The 22,928-nt window shown below is 34.9% G+C and overlaps 1 protein-coding gene across 7 annotated transcripts in view; it reads left to right on the top strand.

The window, feature by feature from the left end:
* LOC113516327 (homeobox protein cut) overlaps nt 1-22,928 on the top strand; it is a 215,354-nt gene that overhangs the window by 153,966 nt on the left and 38,460 nt on the right. For all 7 annotated transcript variants that reach the window (XM_026900743.3, XM_026900739.3, XM_026900737.3 and 4 more), the window contains one exon: nt 21,253-21,434. In XM_026900743.3, coding sequence (XP_026756544.2) covers nt 21,253-21,434 — 182 coding nt within the window. The remainder of the gene's footprint in view (nt 1-21,252; nt 21,435-22,928) is intronic.

Here is a 22,928-nt window from a genome sequence, read left to right as displayed (position 1 = left end):
TTTAAATGTTCATAATGTACTAAATATAATTAATAGATATATGGAGTAATATCGACTTGTAATTTCGCATGTTGTTAACGTGTTACATTCGAAACACAAATTGAGATTAAGAATAGGGCTCGGAATATTCATGAATCTTTTGGGAAGTTTCTTCAAAACAACACAACGGGGGCGAAAGCGTGAATTGTTTCAGAATAATGGTATTTATATGCTACATTGGTTTCAAGGGAAATCACTCTCTGAATTGTCCATAACGTCTGTATCAGGCGCGCGCGTCCGTCTCCGCGCGAAACGCCGTAACTGCAGCCGGCTCCCGGCGTCTTTTACAACCTTGTACGTCGAAATGTGATTCCTGAATTCGATATTACTTAAGCTCGTATTGAAATTGTGGGGTGGGGGGGCCTCGTCGAAGATTTGGTAGAATATTAAACATTCACGTTTATTAGTTTGTCCTCGGTGAACGTATTTGGTAGTCAAAACGGGGTAGTTTTCGATGTGAAACTTGGAAAGTGTGTTAACGAGTTCACCCCCGGCGAATGTAGTCGATTTCGCTAATAGGGATTACGTTTAGATTGTGTCAGTTTGAAACTAACTTCCGTGTCGTTCTATTGAAACTTAAATATGAATCCGAACTCGTTATTTCAAAAGTTAGTCTTTACATTCCGGCCACATCTTCACAAACATGCCACATTGTATTGCGTTGCGTGTTGCACAATTACTTGGTGCTATTTGAAAAGATTAAACATTAATTGTCTTTCCTCAATTAATATATTATATTTATAATTGATCATTACATATGGCGTCCATAAAATCGCGCTCTTTACATCCGATTAGATAAAAATTATCTTATCATTAAGAAATCACCGGAGACTGAAAATAATATCAACATGTTGGCAACGTTCGTAAAACTAAAATCTACCAGCTATCTCTATTTTATCAATTCATACATACATCATCCACAATTTTATTATATAAATGCGAAATTGAAGCTGTCGCTCTGTTTGTTAGGTGTTAAAATGATATTGCTGATTTTGATGAAAATTACAAGAAAGATAGTTTCAATTATAGAGTATGAAACATCGCCAAGTTTCATGATGTAATGACAAACAAAAATGAAACATATTTATCTGAGTAACAAAATTGGTATTCGTGTAGTAAGTACTTATTCTTTCGCATGAATAGGCAAATATATACCTAAATATATTTGGATCAAAACTTAGAAACTTTATTATTTTATTGACCTTATTCAGACGCTCCTTCGTACAGGACGAAGGACACAAAAAACAAGACAGGAGGTGAGACATGGTGTGCAATTGGGCTCCACAATTCGAGTTATATAAACCTATTTTACCAGAATGTACCTGCATCCTGGATATTTTTTATGGATGATAATAGAATAATATGAATGTGGAAGAAGCGAAAGAGGTTTGTTTAAATCAAAGCATTTGGCGTTCCATTGTTTCTGCCTACCCTAATGGGAGACATGCGTGACAGATATGTATGTATGGAATAGTAACCCCCCCTGCACTATTAGTATACGCTGGCAGAGCACCAGTAAGGGATAAAAAGAGAAAAAAAAAATGCAGCTCAGTTAGCCCATCGTGTCAAATTCAACGCGATGAATCAAACAAGGTGATTTTCAGGTTGAACTGCGAGGAGGTCGATCTGATAGGGTATATTGACTAGTAATATGGCTGCTGACCCCCATTACTAACAATCCATTTTCTTTCCTAGCCAACCTGGATTATGTTATATTCGTGTACTACTTAATTCCTTTATTATAAGACTTAATTCATTCGATTTTGAGTATCGCATGACTAAAAGCTTTAGATTCCCAGGTCGAGTAAGTCTTTTTAATGCAACGACCTTGTTTTATTATCTGCCTATACCAGGTGTGTCGTGTCACCGTCATGATGTCAAGCTATAGTTAAATACCTAAATGTCAACACTCTTTTACTAACTATATGAACGTATTTTTAATATGTGTTCAAAAATACATTGCCTATGCCAATGGTGTATGTGACATGCCCAGTCCTAACGAAAATTATAAACGTGCAAATAAGTTTTTTTTTTTGATGGGTGGAAATGGTATGGTAACCCCGCTTGTGCTAACGGGATACTCTAGCGGAGCACCAGTGAAGGGTGATCGATGAGAATGAAAACAGGCTAGTTAGCCCGTCATAATGAATTAATCAGGAATTACCCATGATAGTTTCCAGGGGGAACCGCGAGGTGGTCGACCTGGTTGGGTATATTGCTAGCAATGGGATTCTCAGTCTCCATTACTAACAATCCCTTTCTCCCCTTGTTTGTTTGTTATCTTACAGCACGTTAATGGCTTGACAAATCACTTAGAAATTTGGTATGTAGTGGTAGGATAAAGAGGCTTCTTCAGGGTCGGCAACGCACGCGTAATACCTCTGGCATTGCAGGTGTTCATAGGCTACGATAACCACTTACCATCAGGTGGGCCGTATGCTTATTTGCCACCTCAGTGGTATATAGGTTTTGCAAGTATGACATGCTTAACAGGCGGTTTAGCAACCGCAGTTAGGTCTTTGGGAATGTTTTAAAAGGGACGCTGCCACCCAGTGCGTGGAAGAAGTCGCCTTGATAAACGCAGTGAAGGACCGCCACTCATCCAGATAATAGGGATGGGACTTTATTTTGTGGCGGGTTGCATGGATTGCATTGTTTAGAGAAATCGCGCCTCAGAATCGAGCACAACTTTGCACATTATTCCTAGATATAATATTCGAATAAACACCCCTACAGCGTCATAGAGAGAACGATACGCCACTCCAAAATCGATGGCCTTCAAAATAAAAGAAGCAAGACGAAAATTGGTATCGTGTGATCTCGTACTTTTTGCACAGACAACTAAAGGGGCTCACAAAGGCGGCTATCGGAAGGAAAACGAAAGGGTAATGCGGGCATAAGATGCGCATCGTCACACACGGCCTAATCACGACATCGCCCCCGCACTCCCCCCTCGACGCCCACCACCCCAACTTTTGCATATTGCCTAAATAGCCCGCGCTTCCCCTCAACATTTTTGCTGGGATAATTCTTAACACCATTTGCCGTTGTTTCGCATTGTGCTAACCGATTTTGAACTTTTTGCCTGTTGTAATAAAGCACGTGTGCTTGTTTACGGTATGTTTGCCGGTGCATACGTGTAGTGGCAAGGGTGCTGCGACGTTTGAGGGATGCTCGGATTCTTAATTGTACGACCTCGGTTTTGCTATTGATTTTTTAATGTATCTCTCTTATGGAGTGTCGTTTTGTCGTGTGTTTTAACGTAATTAACTTTGTGTTAGGCGGTATTCGCGATTCGTATATGTCACTTAGTAATATTATAAACTGTAGTTAAACTATATTTTTATTATTTTTGAACGATTTTACAGATTTTGTGAAATTGAAGAGAAAAATCTTTAAAATTTAAGTCCTAACTTTTTCAAGTTTAAAAAGAGAATTTGTCTCTTTTTTGTTATTGTACATTTTGTTTATTCATTGTATCTAATATAATTTTATATAAAAATAAAATACTATGGATGCAGGATACTATGGGGGAGGCCTATGTCCAGCAGTGGGTGGGATATGGCGTGAATTTACAGGGTACAGAGGAATAACACCTAAGTCCTCAGGAATGGCAACGCATGGGGGTGGGGGGTATCATGGGCGAAACAGTATACTCTGTTATGTCCATGGTACTGCTCATGTCTATAGGCGACGGTTACCACTTTCCATCAGGTGAGCCGTCAGCTTGTTTGCCATTCTGAGTTGTATAAAAAAAAGGTGGACAAATAATGGTCGAGATGATAATGATAAATAATAAAAAAAGACAACCTTCAAAAATCATTATTATAATCAGTTCACACTTGACGAAAATATCACGATATATGTGGAATTGACTTTTCATACATAATTTCTTATTATATTATATACATACATATATATATAAAGAATCGAACAGAGTTCATTGCACTAGGTACCTATTAATACTTAAAACAATGTTGCCAGTATTTAAATCCACAGCTAATCCCTAATTACCTACTTATAATGACAAATTAAAATGAAAAAAAAATAGTTCATAATAATAAATTATTACTAACATGTATGTTTTTACTGCAATATGTTAAAGAAATTTAGATCTCATGTAATCCCTTTAAAAGCTGCCATTATGTTTTATACAACAAAATTAAAGTCAAGTATTAATATTAAAGTAAATAATAAATAAAATGAAAAACTTCTAAATAAACACACAAACGGATTCCGCCATGTTCATAAACTATGCAGTAGGAACATCACTATTTCTTTTCGTTTTAAAACTATTAAAATGTCAACGTTGTTAATTATAACAAAATGGAGCAAGACGGTGCTTTTTACTAGAAACCTGTCTATAATTCTGTGACTTCACCAATGAGTATGTAAGTACAGATGTGCCATTTAATTAATCACTGCAAAGCTATGATTTGTAAAAGAATGGATGCGCGAAAAAAAATTGTATGTCACTAATCCTTACTATTAGTAACATTATAAATTTAAAATTTAGTATACAGATATTGTCCTATATGTGCAGTGAACTTTAAAAACAAGGACGAGTACCAAAACATCATGGAAAGGTCGCACAGGTTTTTCTACCTGAAAAAACCCGTCTCTCAATAATAAGTAACAATAGCTAGTATTAAAAGCTTATTATTGAATAAAAAATATAGCTCTTTCAATTGTGACTATATTTATATGGGGTTAATACGGGAGTTAGAAGGGAAAGGGATTGTTAGTAATGGAGACTGAGAATCCCATTGCTAGCCATATACCCAACCAGGTCGGCCTCCTCGCGGTTCTCCCTGGAAACTATCATGGTTAATTCCTAATGAATTCATCATGATGGGCTAACTGGCTTGTTTTCATTCTCATCTATCACCCTTCACTGGTGCTCCGCCAGCGTATCCCGTTAGCGCAGGCGCGGTTACCATACCACTTTCACCCATAAAAAAAACACGGGAATTGATTCTATTGATTGCAAAGGCAATTATTACAAACGATTCTAAATTGGCGACAACTTAGCTAAACTTTAAAATAAAATTACAGAATATACCTGTTAGCTTTTGAAAATTACTTATAATTGTAAGAGATTTGTTTTGTTACATAGTAAGTATTTTTACATATAAAACTGTAATATTATATATATTATTCTGTAATTCCTATATATTTCAAACAGTTAAAGTGCATGTAAATTTATTTTATACGATACTTCATTCAAAGTTTACCGTCTATAGCACTTACATATCTAAGAACGTACCACAAATTCCACTGTCAATAATTACCCGCAAGCATTCCGTATAATATGTCTCTGAGAGACGTTTTCAGAACGGGTGACATATCTATCAAATTGACAATCTTTGACATTCATCTCTATCTTGTTAAATTATAATAATTACATTAATAACCACGTTTCATTACATACGCTTACCTTCTCCTGTAAAAGGAATTATTTCTAGAAATCGCTAACACACTTAAAAAAGATGGCGTACATAATTAATGTCAATTTTATTTATAATTACAGTGACCGCGCGGCGGGAATTCCTCGTAAAAAATAGAATCGTGCACGAGGCAAAGGAACAAATACTTCTATGCCATTAGCCGAGAAGGTATCATATCTTCGACATATGATATTTTTAATCTATGTCAAGATTGTGCGCGCTGTAATGACAACGTACAGTCCATTTTCATGTAATAATTGCCTTTTTAACATTTTCACGTGGTAAATGTCACAATAACCACATGTTCGGTGTGAAATAATTGAGTCGATTATAATTAATTCTCCATTCGACTATAATTAGTAGTCGAAACTAATTTCGATTAATATTACTAATTACGAACTTGAATATCTCTGCTGAACAAATACGTAGATATTTTTTAATTAAAAAAAAAAAAAACAGCTGTTTCAAATATTCTATAGAGCTTATAGAGTTCGATAGCATAGAGAGAAAAATGGCGGCTTCAGTCGTAACAAAATTTATTGGAAACTCATTATTAAAAATAATTATTGATATTGATTTAAAATTAACGAAGTAATAACATCGCCACACAATACACACATGAATTGAAAAATACTTTTTTAAAAATCACTTAAAAAGTACGTAGGACGCACAATAGTGGTACAAATAAAAAAACTGTTTTGTTTAATTTCATATCATTTATTTATTTTAATGATTCTATTAAAACAGTAGATGTCCTGCTATTGGGGAGTATTGCCAGTAGTTACCACGTTTGGCAGGCGGATTGGCACCATAATTAGGTTTTGGTGATGTTTTGAGAAAGACGATGCTGCCTATCCTTCAATCATAAAGTTCCCTAACCTTGTAAAACCCTCGGGAAATGTAAGTTAAAATGGCCAACAAGCTGACAGCCCACCTGATGGAAAGTGGTAACCGTCGCCTATAGACATGAGCCTGTTTTTATTCCTGTCATACGAACAAAGAAGGGAGCATAGCTAAAATTATTGTCTATACTTACTCGTTTATACTCTTTTGTCTATGGCAATATCAATCCAGTTATAATGAAGCGAGTACCAGCTCGCGTTTAAGATGCTGACAGCCATAATCAGTACACTGGCTGTACAATTATATGCACATTACGGACAATGATAATGATCGCCAGTGTACGGCGTCCTTCGAATACAATGGCGTGCACGCGTAGGTGACAGCCCATCTATGCGACGAACTATATAATAGTACCAACTTCCTCTACTTACTGTAAGCAATCGTGTTTTAAAAATTTGAGAGCATAGACTAGAAAAAAAAAAGAAACAAGTACATTATGTTCCGCCAAAAAAGAACACAGACTTCTGTCGTGGCAAAATCTGTTGATAAAATTTCTGTGTAACCAATCTGAAAGTGTATTATTTCAGATAAAAAAAAAAAAAGATTTTTTTATATAACTTAAAATAACAAACAAGCTGACGGCCCACCTGATGGAAAGTGGTAACCGTCACCTATAGACATGAGCAATACCGTGGACATAACAGAGTATACTGTCTCGCCCATGATACCCCCATGCGTTGTCATTCCTAAGGACTCAGATGTTATTCCTCTGTACCCAATAAATTCACGCCATATCCCACCCTTCAAACCGAAACACAGCCATGCAAACACAACTGCTTCACGGTTGAAACACGAATGGGACAGAGGCCTACAGGCGACGGTTACCACTTTCCATCAGGTGGGCCGTCAGCTTGTTTGCCGTTCTAAGTTGATGATAGAAAAAAATATGATCACTTCTAGCAACACTCGTATCCACGTCCCTTCTCCCCTTGTACATACTATTTGCTCAATTCCTTAGCGCTTCATTTCTTGTGTGCATTGTCTAATTGGAAAACTCTGACTAATTATCTAACTAACATATTAAACTAGTTGTAATCTGGTGCTTTGTCTGCGGTAATTAGGATAAAAAATCTTATACGTATTTATTTAGGATCATCATTTTCCTATCCTTGTTTTTTTTTTTTCCTTTATTAACCAATGTAACAGTTTTCGTCAAAAGTAGTTTAAAATTGGAATTGTCACCCTTCTTATAAATAATTTAATCTATATATAGAGGTTTATATTGATCTTGGATGCGATCTATCTATGCACCAAAGTTTGCTATAATCCGTCGAGCTGTTCAAACATGATTAAGTAATGAACATGTAAATTACACAAACTAGTCACAGAGAATGAAGCTGTTGGATCTATGAAACTAATGCATTATGCAGAGGGGGAAAGGGGTTGTTAGCAATGGAGTTTGACAGCTCCATTGCTAGCAATATGCCCTATTAGGTCGACCTCCACGTGGTCCGCCCTGGAAACCATCGTGAACTGACCTGCTTCATCCTCATCTATCATCTTTCACTGGTACCCCGCCGGTGTATACCGATAGCACGGGTGGGGTTACCATTTCATTATCATCCATTAAAAAAAATGCATTATTAAATGTTTACATAATGAAAAATTATTAATATCGTTAAAGTAAGTTTAAACCATGTTTAATATTTAATAAGTATTCGTGCCTAATCAAGAATGTCGTACTAGTGATAGCCCATTTCAGAATAAGGGGTGCCTTATGAAAATCTCCCGAACGCACCCCATTACGAAGGGCGCAATTCAGTCAATCTCCGGTGAAGTTCCTCGGATGGAGCACGTCGCGGCACATCCGACGGTATCCGTCGATTGTGCCCAACCAACTCCATCGGAAAGCCATCACCCACGCGCCAATAGTCAAACTGGCGCGTTCCTGTTTTTATTTTGTCTGACAAATTTCACTTTGACATACAGTTTTTGAATATTTTATTTTTTTTATTTCCCATATCAAAGTAGCAATGCTGGTACTTTAAGGCAAAGTGTGCAAAAGCAATGTTAAGCAGATTTATTATTGGTGTTTTTAAAAAGAGTTGTTATTGAATGTTATATATTTAATAAAGAACGTTTAAATTTGAAATTGGAATCGTTTTGGTGACTGACGTCTGGAGTTCGATTCTTAGTAAAAAAAAAATATGTCCTACTGAAACGGAGATAATACTTTTAATATGCAATGAGAGGATTTTAGAATGGAAAACCATAGAAAAGATGAGGAGACAGATATTAGCAAAATATATTTGAACAATATGTAAAAACAATATGTCAAAAAAATATATAAATTTCGAATGACAATAAGAATGTAAAAATGTAGCAAAGAGTTCGCTACACCTACTTTAAACATAATAAGTTAAATTGTGCATCGACTTATCTAAGTAAGAAAGCAAACACTGGCAAGTTTGTATACCTAAGGACAGTAATAAAAGTGCATAAAACTATTGATATATGTATGGATTGGATGAAAAAAATTGTGATCACAAAGTGTTTGTGTTTTAAAATTTAAGATATAGTTGTTATTATTGTTATATGATTTAAATGTAATTAATATTATTACGTATAATTATACATATGTGTTATTGTACTGATGCTTTCTTGAGTGAGCGTGTTGGGAGACTGTAAAGCACACTCAGTCGATGAAATAAATAAATAAATAAGATCGCAAAATATCACAAACTTATGTTAATTTTATATATTAGTATATATATGAAATATTATAGTTTATATATATATATATATTATAATTCGAAGTTTCCCTATCTAACGCAGATACAATAAATAGAGTAGAGTTTTCTCTGCTTATACTGTAATAAAACAGACAGACAATCCACCCCACATTCTAAGAAAAAAAAATTAAAATTGCACACTTAACTCAGTATTGTCGGGGGGAAAGGAATTGTTAGTAACGCGGACTATCAGTCCCATTGCTAGCTGTATCCCCTATCAGGTCGACCTCCATGCGGTCCCCTCTGGAAACCATCGTGCTGAATTCCAGGTGTATTCATCCCTCACTGGTGCCCCGTCAGCGTATACCGTTAGCGCAGGCGGGGTAACCATTCCATTGTCATCCATAAAAAAAAACTCAATATTGTCTATGCTACCATTAGAATACCAAAAAAACAATAGAATGAAATAAAAGAGGCAACTAAATTAAAATAATTATCTAGATTGCAGTTTGGCGCGCTCGCTCGGCTGTCGCACTGTAAATCAGCTGACGCCGTGCCCGATACACAAAACTAATTTACATTAAAACACCGACATTTTGAACAGTTCCATTAATATGAGAGGAAGCTGCATATCCAGACTATTTGCTGCTGTCACAAACGCTGCAATGGAAACGTTATATTTTTTTTTTTAATAGAAAAACAATTACTCGTCAATTAGGCTAAAGGCAGAAAAATGTCGAAACTCTTTGTCATTTTGCAAAAACAATTGAATTGTCAATATTTTTGTTTGATTTTGTTTAAAAAGTGCGAATAATAAACTAAAATACGAATCGTAGGATACGTTGCACGTAAATCTAAGACTTAAAACTGTAACTACTCTGTATTTTGCTACTGAAGTTTTTAAATACTGCTTTACCCTCAAAAATATTTTTTTAGCGATAGCTTAATAAGAATCTATTGCATAATTATGATAAATATATAGTCATAATTACTTCGATATGAAGGCTGTGCTCATTGTCCCCTTAGAACACAGTAATTTTATTATTATAAACCGGTTGCCTGTGTAAATAATATATTTAAAGAGTGTGCTCCTTAAAAAACCGACTTCACATATTTTGACGAAAATTATTGAATCAATTTTGATAAAATGTATATACTAATCCGTGAGTACCTTTCAGATAAAAAAAAATCTAATAGATTTATAACTGACGAAATTATGAGGCTTCAAACATAAAAAAAAAATTCAACCGAATTGAAAACCTATTTATTTTTTAAGTTGTTTGAAAAACCTTTTTTACAATAAATACGAATACAATACAACCAAGTACAAGTGTTTTAATATAATAATAATGGAATTAAAAGCGACTCTAATTACACTCTATCTATACGACCTTTCGCCCAATGCTAAAACCAATGAGTGTTAATTGCGCCGCAATAATTTATTGTGTACGAATTGCACTTTTTTAACACTGGCAACCCCGCATCGTGGGCCGTTACTCAAAATAATCTAGTACAGATATCTACCTTCACTTCCCTTGATATATGTACAATGGTAACGTGAAAGAATTTAAATTTTTCCTTTTAATTCCGAATGAATGTTCGTAATTGGATTGTTGTTTTCGCGTGCAAATATACATGCAGTTAAAATACGCTAGCCCAATTCAAAGGAGAAATTTTATGTCCGAAAAGAGACTTATAAAAAAAGAATATAATGCTTACTAAAATCTTTAATGTGAAAGTGAGTTTATTTGTTCGTTTTTACCTCATAGCGCATTAAAATCTTAACAAGTCACTATGATATTTGGTAGTTTGCAGATTTTGTCACAATGACGAAGAAACGCCACAGCACTGAATGTATGGCTGTAGCCCACTCATACATAAATGATATATCTCATTTGAAAACACACTCTGTATCCTGAGGAGATAAAAAACGTCGCTACAAAGAACATCTTAAAATTCCTATCATTGATAGGGAATTAGCAACGAACTTTAAAAAACAGGGCGAGCAAAGAAAATCATGGAAAGGTCGCGGTGTCACAGGTTGTTTTGCTAGAAAAAGAACGTCTTTCAAATTATAATAATATGACATGTTTTTTAATGGATGATAATGGCATGGTAATCCCGCCTGCGCTATCGGTATACGCTGGCGGAGCATCAGTGAGAGCTGATAGGTGAGGATAAAAAGGCAAGTCAGTTAGCCCATCATGACGAATTCAACGATTAATTAGTCACGGTAGTTTCCAAAGGGAACCGCGTGGAGGTCGACCTGATAACGAATATTGATAGCAATGGGGACTAACTTCACCATTATAACAACCCCTTCCCCCAATATAACATTTAAGTACAGGTACATATTCTATATAAGATAAAAGACAAGTCAATTAATACTCATATATCCCCGTAACGCAGACGAAGTCGCAGGATAAAGATAGGTTTCTCTAAAAATAAAATACAAAGAGTTTATCATCTCATTGTTGGGCAAAGATTTCTCGAATTTAAATTAAGCATCCTCGCAATTAGTATCTAGTCATAACAAGTAAGGCTTCTTTCATTTAGCTAGACAAGATATGTACAGTCTATTTTAATAGAACTTATGAAAATGTAAGCAAATTGTGTTATATTTTTCATTAATTGTAATAATTAAAATAAATTTAATACTTATTAATATATCCAAACAAACTGACGGCCCATCTGATGGAAACTGGCAACAGTCTCCCATAGACATGAAAAGCATCATAGATGTTACAAAATACACTATTATGCCCATACCCCGCACGAGTTTCCATTCCTTAGGACTAAGGCGTTATGCCTCCATATCCAGTAATTTCACTGCCATATCCAACCCTTCAAACCGAAACCGCAGCCGTGCAACCACAAATAGATAATGACATACAAACTAAATATGTATAAGTAATATAAAAATACTAATAAATAAACATACTCATCTATATCTAATTGTAACAATTATCGATACTCATCACGTCACTAATAAACAATATATTGTTTATTACAACACTATCAAATCCATAGATTAACAATGGCGGCCGAATCGCTCCCTCTCTAATGCGAAGTTATAACCACAACAAGCGGAACTTAGTTTTCCATTCAGTTTTATAACTGCAAACGATAGACAGGCAATAAATGAACTTCCACAACTTATAATTGCTTCATTTCATAGTCAGAATCGAAACCTGTACGAATGCAATCCGAGTGTCTATGGTAACGTCACCAAACGCTATGATATAATGCAAGGATAAATGCAAGAACATCCCGATTATAATATGTACTTATGAAAATGTTAACAAAAAAATACTACTTTTTTTGCTAAGGTACAAATCAGAAATCAATTAATTAAAAAAAAAAACTAAACAAAGAAGTTCAAATAAAACAATCACATAATATTAATTTGAAACACTCGGTATGATGTTTCAAAAACAACTTACTATCATCATCATCCACTGTTGAACATAGGTCTATGTCATATTTTCCACAGAGTATAATCCCATGTCAATAGTATCCAATGACTCCTTGCAAGAATTTCGAAATCATCACTCCATCGCCTGAGGATTCGCTCCCTTAGGGACCATATATATATTATATATATATATTCTCTTACAACCATAAACTAATTTTTTTTTCTTATATATCAATGACTTAGAATGACAAATAAGCTAACGACTCTCTTGATCAAAGAGTACGCTTCGAGCCTTCATCTCATGCGTCAACTATTCCTGAAGACAAAATTTTATAGCTCTATAAATAGTAATTTTATTTAATGGAAGTCTATAACAATACAACATAAAAGACGCCGTATTTTTTGCAAAGTATAAATATATTGATTTAACCTCGCTATTTTCATCTAGGCACGTAAAATCATAGACAAGTTTCCCGCCAGTTTTACTACCTGTCAACGTCAATTCAAAACGTATTTACAGACGTCAAAATCTAATTCGCATCCAATTTTGAACCTTATGCCGTTGTATTAATAGAAAAATCGTTTGCCTGGATACATTTTCGTTCGTTGTGCGAGGACTATTAATTTTTACCATTTACATGTTGGACATTCGATCATGCCGACACCTGATTGATGACACGTGACGTTTATTGTCTATCAAATTATATTGTGTAAAAGCATTCCGACAAACTGTGAATATTTATGAATTGTACGCAAACGATTGTCATGATAAAACACGTTAAAATAATCCAATGTAACTTCATTTCGATGGACAGTTGCGATACACTGTAATGTTTGGCATAAAATTCAAAACGGATAGTCGGGAATCTTTTAGTGAAACTGCACAGAAGCTCGTGTCCGACTGTTCAATCATTCACGTCATTCATCATTTCGGGGCGAAATGAAACGCCGCGTCAGTACACGGCCGCGATAGATAGCGTAAAAAGGAAAAGTGGAATTCAGCACTCGTAGATACTTTCTGAACGTCTTTTTGTTCCGTACAGTCGGTATTGGCCGTTGGATTCCTCGTTTGAATTCAGAGTTGTCATTGTGTGTTTTCTCGCTTCCCTCTAGCCGCTTTACATTTCGACGGTTAATAACGGTTTGCCGCCAATTCGTTGCCAACCTCATGTTTGACCAGTTTGACAGATCGCCGACATGGATTCCTCTTTCGGACGGTCAAATAACGTGATATACCTTTTTCATTCGCCCACTTGTCTTTCATAACTTCTTTTATGATTGAGTCCTGTACGAATTTGTGACGATGCATTGTCGGCGACGGATTGGATCATTTTCATTGTTTTATTAGTCGAAACATTTCAGTCCGTGATATGTACTCTCATCGCATTTTATTTCTATTTCTTTTAAGCCTTTGTATTTTAAAAAATAAACTATCGTTTTCCTAAATTGATGATTGTGTCTCTGTTCAAAGGATGTCTATAAAATAAATGCACATTCCAGAAGTCTTTATAAAAATATCTAAGTACGTAATGTAAGATTCCCCTTATGTGACGCTAGTCACATGGAATAATGTGACTATTATACAGACAAAGCTATAATAAATAAAATGCCAGTTATAAACACGAACCTTACAAACAACGGTTCATATCTTTTCAGTTCATCTCTTCAGTTTTATGCAGATCAGTTAATAACAATTGCTGCAGTTAAATAAAATAATGATATAGTGATTATTGTAACTACATTACAACAGTCAAACGTTTAATTTTATCTGGCAATAATTAATATAAACGCACCTGTCTATCTATTGTACTAAGTTATGAAACAAATATACAAAATGAAAAATTACATTGAGAACTTATTTTTAATGATCGATTCAGAAAGGTAAGCAATGTACAACAGCAATAGTTAATAAATATCTCTAACTGCTACATTTGAACTAATTGCTGCATCCGTGAATATAAGAAATTAATCTTCTGTATTGACTCGGTTCTAAATTATTCGGAACTGTACTCCTAGGAATTCATTATCTGGTGTCTCATGACACAGGGTATACTAGCTTGAAGACCAAGCAATTGGTGTGGTTGTATGGTACTTAATAAATGTGAAATTGAGTTTATTTCTTGTTTGCTACTTCTTAGCTCTTTAACGGCTTTACCAATTACTGTAATGCAATAGAGAAGGACATAGATTATCATGGTCACACGGACAAAGTCATGGGTATAAGCTAGTTATATATGAATTGTATTGTGTCATAAATCCACGATGTCACAAATCATTTTCACAACACCGTTTCTTACAGCGGTACAGTGTGAAACGCGTAGCAGCTAGCACCTAAAGATCGAACCCCCACCCGATAGCCGACCGGAGACAGAAGCCAAGAGTTATGGCCACCACAACTATTTGCATTCACTCGCATGCACTTCGAAAAGAATGTAAATGTATGGAAAAATATTATCTAGCTGAAGTACAAATGAAGGCGAAACATTCTAATGTTCTTTTGTAACTATAAATATGAAGAGACACTAGTGGAATCTATGTTTTTAATCTTGAATCTAATTTCTTTAAAGATGTTGAATTCGTAAAAGTACAAATTAAATGATTAGTTACCTCGGACATCAAAATTAAAAAAAACAAAGAACATGACAAGATAAACTCTACTGAAACTAAAAACCAAATCTTTTCATTTACTTTGTCACAAGTTAAGGATCAAGCTCTGAAATATACAAAAAGTAAATGCGTACCAATAACATGTCAATTTTTATTACATTAATTTATGATTATGCCCCTAGCACCTTTATTGACAGAAAAGTAGATACTGTGCATCAGTACAACACAGTAGTACATCTTAAGAAATAAATAATACCATTTTACAAAGATTTCAGATACAAACAGAACAGCTGTATTATAATTACCACGGCCACAATTATAATTACCACGGCTTCAAACGAAGCCATGTTTTTACAGTTATCGCTGAAATCTTTTGTACTAGAGAGGAGTCATTTACTAATTTAAATGATAGTCAATCAGCTATTGCTTTAACCCACCTTATACATGATACCATTTTACGAAGATTTCAGATACAAAACTTGTGTTTGAAGTCTTCACCACTGTCGATAGCGTGTTTAATTATCAAAATCTCTCTCTATAAGGGCCTATTTCCTAATGATGTGCACAAAATAAGAGGCATACAATGTAATCGCTATTGTCACACCCGGGTGATCACAGGCCCGGTCCGTCGAAGTCCAAAAAGGTTGTAATTAAACTAAAAATGCGGTGCGCGGGACTTCAATAAAAACCTGTAACTGTGACGGTTGGTGGTCGAAAACATAATTGTCCATAGTAATGATTGTAGGTAATTGTGGAGGGTTACCCTTTAACCCTTCACTGAAGGAACAACCCTTGGACCGAGGTTAAGGCACAAGTGACTAGCGTTGGAGACGGTTGTAGTCACTCTGATAACGTACCAGCCCTTTATGCGCATATACAAATAATATGTAACTTGCCACAAAATGTTACTATAGTACAAAAAAACTAACATGTAAGTACTAGAAAAACTGATTGTTATATCTAAAAATATGTTAAGGATTAACATTGTGTTAAAGTTTTCTACACCTATTACAATGACATTACCAATAAGGCATATCTCTTAAAAAAATTAAGTACTGAGACATAACCTACTTTTGAAGATTTAATCCAGACCAAGTCTAAAACTATTTTTCTACCAGTGTACCAAATTCTTTCCTAAGAGAAAGCAAATCAGGACTCAGTCCTTACTTCCCAAAAATGTACTTTACAATCTGTTTTTTAAGATTTATATTTCAAATTTAACAAATGAATCTTGAAAAAATTTATATAACGGAAAATGTATTACTTAGTAGAATGAATATTGAAAGTACACTAGGCGAAATTGGAACATAATTACGTAAAATCATATAAGAAAATATACTTTCAACTTATTACGCCGCTTCAATATACTTAAAAGATAAGTAATCGATACAATAAACTGAACAATGTTGCCACATCCTATCATTAAAATGCCTTGCATATGTAGTCTGAATCGTTAACCGTTCTGGACCGTATATTTTTAGTGCTCGGGGTAACATTTTTTCGGTTTGCACAGAAGCTATTCCACACCGCTACTTCGATTTATACGATCGTGTTTTTCGATCTGCAGAAACCGAACAGTAACGAAGTGTTTATAAATTATTTTATCCACACTTCAAAACGGGGAAGTGTTTAAAAAAGCGTACTTCAAGCTCCATAAATCTAATGAACAACGCAGATTGGATGCTCGAGTGGGTGGGAAGACGAAAAAATTGTTAATTAAGTAAATTCACCACTTGATTTATTATTTGCAAATTAATGATGGAAATGCCAAAGATTTTAGCCATACATGGATGATTGTTCAATATGACATCAACAGCCGAAGAATTACAATTATAACGGCTTCAAACGAAGCCGTGTTTTTTACAGTTATCGCTGAACTCTTTTGTACTACAGAGGAATTAATTACTATTTTCAATGATAGTCAATCGGCCATTGTTATAACGGAAAACCCAGCTCATCCTCTACGATTTGTGTTAAAACTGTAGTCTTTACTATCGCCTACAACACTTGCTACAGCCTGTCACTTGCACCACCATATTAATAGCGGTCAGGGCAGGGCCGAATTAAGACAATAATTACTCGCGGCTCTGTCCCGGGAAAATTTCGTTTCGGCTAATACTTTTTATGGTGGCGACGTACTATTTGAATGGACGAATATGTGTTTACATGGATTGCCATACAGAATAGGAGTAATTCCTTTATTGTAACTGGAACACCGTGAGATGTACATTGGAATGAAATGCAACACATCACAGCCTTACTGTGTACCTGAGATACATTTATCTTAATACGTTAGCAATATTATAAACATGTAAATCTCGCTAGTCCCAGATAATATATTTTCATCGTAAATGTCCTATACCGTGGTAATTAACATATAATTATTTGATTATAGCGATTTCGTCATTTTATAACATCATTACGGGCTTAAAACCTAACCTAAGATTTATTACTGTGTTTTACGTTATAAGTCAAATATTCAAGGTCTCGTCAAAGATATATTTACAATAGCATTATGTATTTGTCGCGTGTGTGTATGTGATATCGATGTCAAGGCATTGGACGCCAACAAACGACATTGGACCTTATGCTTCAGTTACAACAGCCACTCTCAATTACAATTAATGAGTTTGGAAATTAGATGAGTCGTTAGAAAATCTACTCTATCGATAGCATTGTAAAGTCGAATGTGATCAACACTAATGGTTTGCTCTTGGAGGAAACGTCTTCAGTACAAATCAACGATCACCGATCATTAGCAGAGTAACTGAACAAAAAGTTTATAAAATAGATCATTACTCATTTGGCTTTTGTCAATGCCTTAGAGCTGTTGCGGATCATCCACATAACAAAATCATTAAATTTGACCTTGTGTTCATAACTAAGGATTTTTACATAACTCTTCCAATGACTCAAAACTAATAATGTATTATTTTATTGTTTTTATGCAATTTACAATGGCAAACAAGCTGACGGCCCACCTGATGGAAAGTGGTAACTGTCGCCTCTAGACATGAGCAGTATCATGGACATAACAGAGTATATTGTTTCGCCCATGATACCCCCCATGCGTTGCATTCCTGTGGACTCAGGTGTTATTCCTCTGTACCCTGTAAATTCACTGCCATATACCACCCTTCAAACCGAAACACAGTCATGCAAACATAACTGTATCACGGTAGAAACACGAATATGACAAAGGTGTCCAAGCAAACGACCTTTGTACAAAGTCTCCCTCCGGTGTATGTATGTTCGAAATTAACCATTTATTCCCATAATTATAATAAACAAATGTTTTTTATTAAAAATATAGATTTCCAAGAACAGCCTTATAATTCCTAATATTCTATGAAACATTCCAATTTAAATTTTAAAATAGTTGAAAGAAATAATTTATTTACAATGAATCAATATTAACTTTACAAATATATAATATATATCTATACTAATAACTATTCCATATTCACTATTCTAATCGATGGGGCCCAGACAACAGACCAAGTATTTAAAAATAAAATCCTTTCTGAATTACCATATGCGTGTTACATGGCAAACCTAATGTTAATGAAGTCAGTTAAAAAGCGTCTTTAGACTCTGGTAACCACTTACCATCGGGAGAATTGTCTGTCGTTGTTTAAAAAAGCCTTATTTGTAAAAAGTAAACTTTTATGGGTAATGTCTCTAAACAATCATGTGAACAGTAAAATATTAGAACTTAGACAGTCTGATAAACACTTTTACTACATGATTAGTAATAACTAGCTAGTAAATCAGCATATAAAGAAACCTATATGTTAAATTGGGATATAACCTGCTCGTGTACTTAATTTCATTAAAATCTGTTCAGCTATTTAAAGATGATAACATAATAAACATACAAGCATTCATGTTTATGATATTAATAAAATATTATAAAAATTTGTTACCGCCCATTGTTTTCACAGTATAATCTTTTCTGGTAATTGTTTGTGTTTATAATTGGTTTACTATTGTAGTTTTTTGGAAGAAACAATAAAGAGTATCTATCTATCTACAATCCAACTTAGTCTCATCATCAGAATCATCTTCCCATTGACGCATGACATTCTAACAGGCCGGAGCACGATAGCAGCGCGTGATTTCCGTCGCATCTATCTTCGACGATACGTATCTTCACGGCTGAGCGCCTCCACCTCAGCTGCAACAATTGATATCCACCGAAGGTCGACAAATAACACGTTGGCAACCTCGATTACATCAATTCATATTCCTTATTACAAAGCCGCAAGGTCGCTAATGTTACACATTGTCGATACGGATTTTATGAATAGAATTGTTAAACGGAAATGTTACTTGCTAATGTTTATATGGTGTCGTAGGTACAAATCCGTACTTTATTACCTTCAGTTTTAAAATTATCTAACGTATATTCTTTTGTGATTTCTCAATCTGTATTCTGATCATCGCTAGAACCTCTATTCTTGCATACATCTCTTTCATCATCCATTATCATAACTGGTCTCTTACCTCCTTCCTCTCGAAGCCCACTGTTTAGCTGATTTTGGGATTTATTATTATTATTTCAGCCGTTAACTGTCCACTGCTGGACATAGGCTTTCCGCATAACAGGAAATTTACCAGTAGTTGCCATGTTTAACCTGCCTGAGGTTTGCACTCGCAGTTAGGATTTGGTGGTGTTTTAAAAGAAACGCTGCAGTCGATCTCTTGGCCATTAAGTTCCCTTAGACGTCCCTTACGACACCCACGGGAAAGGAAGGGATAGCCTATTCTAAGTCAAAATTGCACGGTATAAAGATATTTAGATATTGGTTGAAATTAGGTTTTGCCAAGAGACTACAGCATGGGGTTCTTCAAAATGGGGGTAAAGAGGCTTCTTCTGGGTCGGCAACTCACGCGTAATACCTCTGGTATTGCAGGTGTTCATAGGCTACGGTAACCACTTACCGTCAAGTGGGCCGTATGCTTGTTTGCCACCTCAGTGGTATAAAAAAAAATATTTATATTAAAACTCTCTTTAAGAGAAATTTATTGAGAAAAAAACCTTATCGCTTAATTGTTGGTTACCAAATATGTAGATGGTATGAAAGATATTACCTTATTTCATATGTAATTCAATTTGCTTGACGTAAAATGGTTTTCCGCGCATTATTATACGTATTTGTATTGTTGTATTGGTCTTGGTATATAATTAAGATTGTTAACGACTTATAACTTTGGATTTTCCGTTATTATTCAATGTAAATATCGATGACGATCGACTAATTAATTAATTAATTACTTTAAACATTATAATACTGCTTATCGTATATAAAGTTTTTCGAATAAAATTAGTAGAACCATATTCCATTAAAGTAAATTAGATTTATGAGTTGGGATTGCTAATAGAATTAAAGTTTCAGCTATATGTCATTCATTTAGTGCAATATTTCGAAAAACTTTTATATTATTTCATTTCATTTATTTTTAGTAGTCTTCTTTACGAATACGCTTCAACAGTTCATTTCTATTATGTATTTTGTATAAGAAAATCCTACGGTTTTGACTGTGTTCTCTAACATTTCTATGGGTAATGGAAAAAAACACTTACGTCAATCAGGGATAAAATACATAACTTGATATTTCTGTAATAAATTTTAAATGATTTAAAAGTTCCAGTATCCTGTATCCATCTTACATACACATCAATATCAATTTTACTTCTTTACGCCCATAGATAAAGGATAACACCTGACATTTTCTTTCTACGTTTATGATATTAACTATTACAGAGTAACAACATGTACAAAATTAATCTGCATGGATAATTCTATCCCATGTCTATGCTCGCATGACTATTTTAAAATGACGGGTAGGATGTGCATTTGTTGAGAAAGAAGGCATATCTTTGTGCTTAGGAATCGTAACAAATGAATGGTCGTCACAACACACTAGGATTCGGCACATGGTTTCATTTCATTTTTCCCTATCCTGACACATTGATGTACTTTGTCCCCTCATTCACCTCTTACGATATCCTGAACATCACCATCTAGAGAATTTAAAAATGGAAACAAACGGAATACAATCACACATTTTATAAACAGTTTTTTTTTCAGAACTATATTACTGAACTACTATTGAATACTTCATATCAATTGTACAATTCCTAACATTTTTCATTTGTTTCCAGATTGCTCAACTAGTGGAGGAGGTGAGACGGTTGCAAGCGTCCATCGCGGCGTTGAAGGAGGCGCATGCGCAGAAACTACAGCGGCTCGAAGAGCGACTGGATGAGAAGAAGCAGCACATAGCCAGGTTGGAGGCGAGGCTCGACAACCAGAGGGACTATGACGACATTAAGAGAGAAATTAGGTGAGTGGAGATATGTTTTAAACTTGTACTAGCAAACTTGAAACTTATTTACCAACGAGCTTTTGTAAGTTACTATAATTTTCGGAATACCAAACTAAAACATAAGACGTTCAGAAATGCAACGGTGAAACCGCATCCAATTACGTGCAATATATTATGCGTGGTGTCGAAACAAATATAATAGAAATTTTAAAAGTTATTGTTTACCTCTGTCCCATTCGTGTTTCAACCGTAAAGCAGTTGTGTTTGCATGGCGTGAATTTACTGGGTACAGAGGAATAACATCTGAATCCTCAGGAATGGCAACGCATGGGGGGTATCATGGGCGAAACAGTGTACTCTGTTGTGTTCATGGTACTGCTCATGTCTATAAGCGACGGTTACCACTTTCCATCAGGTGGGCCGTCAGCTTGTTTGCCATTCTGAGTTGTATAAAAAAAATTGACTACAAATGCTTTTATTAGGACACTTCATATTATTTTTTCTTAAATCTCCTACTAGACATTGTCTAGTCAGGCGCGGATTCACTATTGTGGACACGATGGGCATGCCCACAATCCTAATAGACTTGTGATATCACACTTTCAGTCTATAGAGGTCGATAGGCTGATGATATTATTTCCAATACCTTTATACCTTAAATTAAATATAAATAAGACAAACTGAACGTTTCCCAAAAGAACCATGGAACGTACAGAGATAAAAATTCTAAGCTGTTCAATAATACTAAATTATTATCTGAACCTAAATCGGTATTGGGATACTGCGAACTCTTTTTCTTATACAATCAACTATTAATTTCTGACACTACTCCCCCCCCCCCCTCCTCCGCCCCTCACTCCGCGTCTCCTCCGTACTGCCACTGTTATAAAATGCACAAGGAAAAGCTATGTATGTAAATTTCAACATCAACAATAATAGTCACCGTGCTCCGACCACAGTCAAGGCTTAGCGCTTCAACAGTACAAACACTGTTAATCTCGCTCAAACAACCGAGGTGAACGAACTGGTGATAACTTATCAAGTTTATTAACGCGTACGTTAGCTTTGTCTATGCTCGCTCACCATCGAAGCTTGATTAATAATGTTACATATTAACTTTGTGTCCAAAATGAGCCGCCATCTTGTCAGTGATTCTTTCTACATACATCAAATCAGTGTTTATTTTAAAATGCGTTATAAAATATTTCAATTAATAAATGTAAAAATACTTTCTAAATTTTATACTTATTGTATTTAATTATTTTATATATATTTTATTAAATATTAACAATTTATGCTCATAATAATTAATGTATTTACGAAATAAGTACAAGTCACTCAACGACTCGGTGGTAGTAATCAATGAATATAAAAATGGCGATACCCTTTTGAAAGTACCTAACTGCAGTTGCCGGGGGGAAAAGGATTGTTAGTAATGGGGTCTAATGAACCCATTGCTAGCAATACACCTTCATCAGGTCGACCTCCAACTAGACTTGGAAACCATTGTGG

Source organism: Galleria mellonella, unplaced genomic scaffold (genome assembly GCF_026898425.1).
Source record: "Galleria mellonella isolate WM207_F2 unplaced genomic scaffold, CSIRO_AGI_GalMel_v1 utg312, whole genome shotgun sequence".
NCBI lineage: Eukaryota > Metazoa > Arthropoda > Insecta > Lepidoptera > Pyralidae > Galleria > Galleria mellonella.
This window is presented reverse-complemented; position numbering and strand designations above follow the sequence as displayed.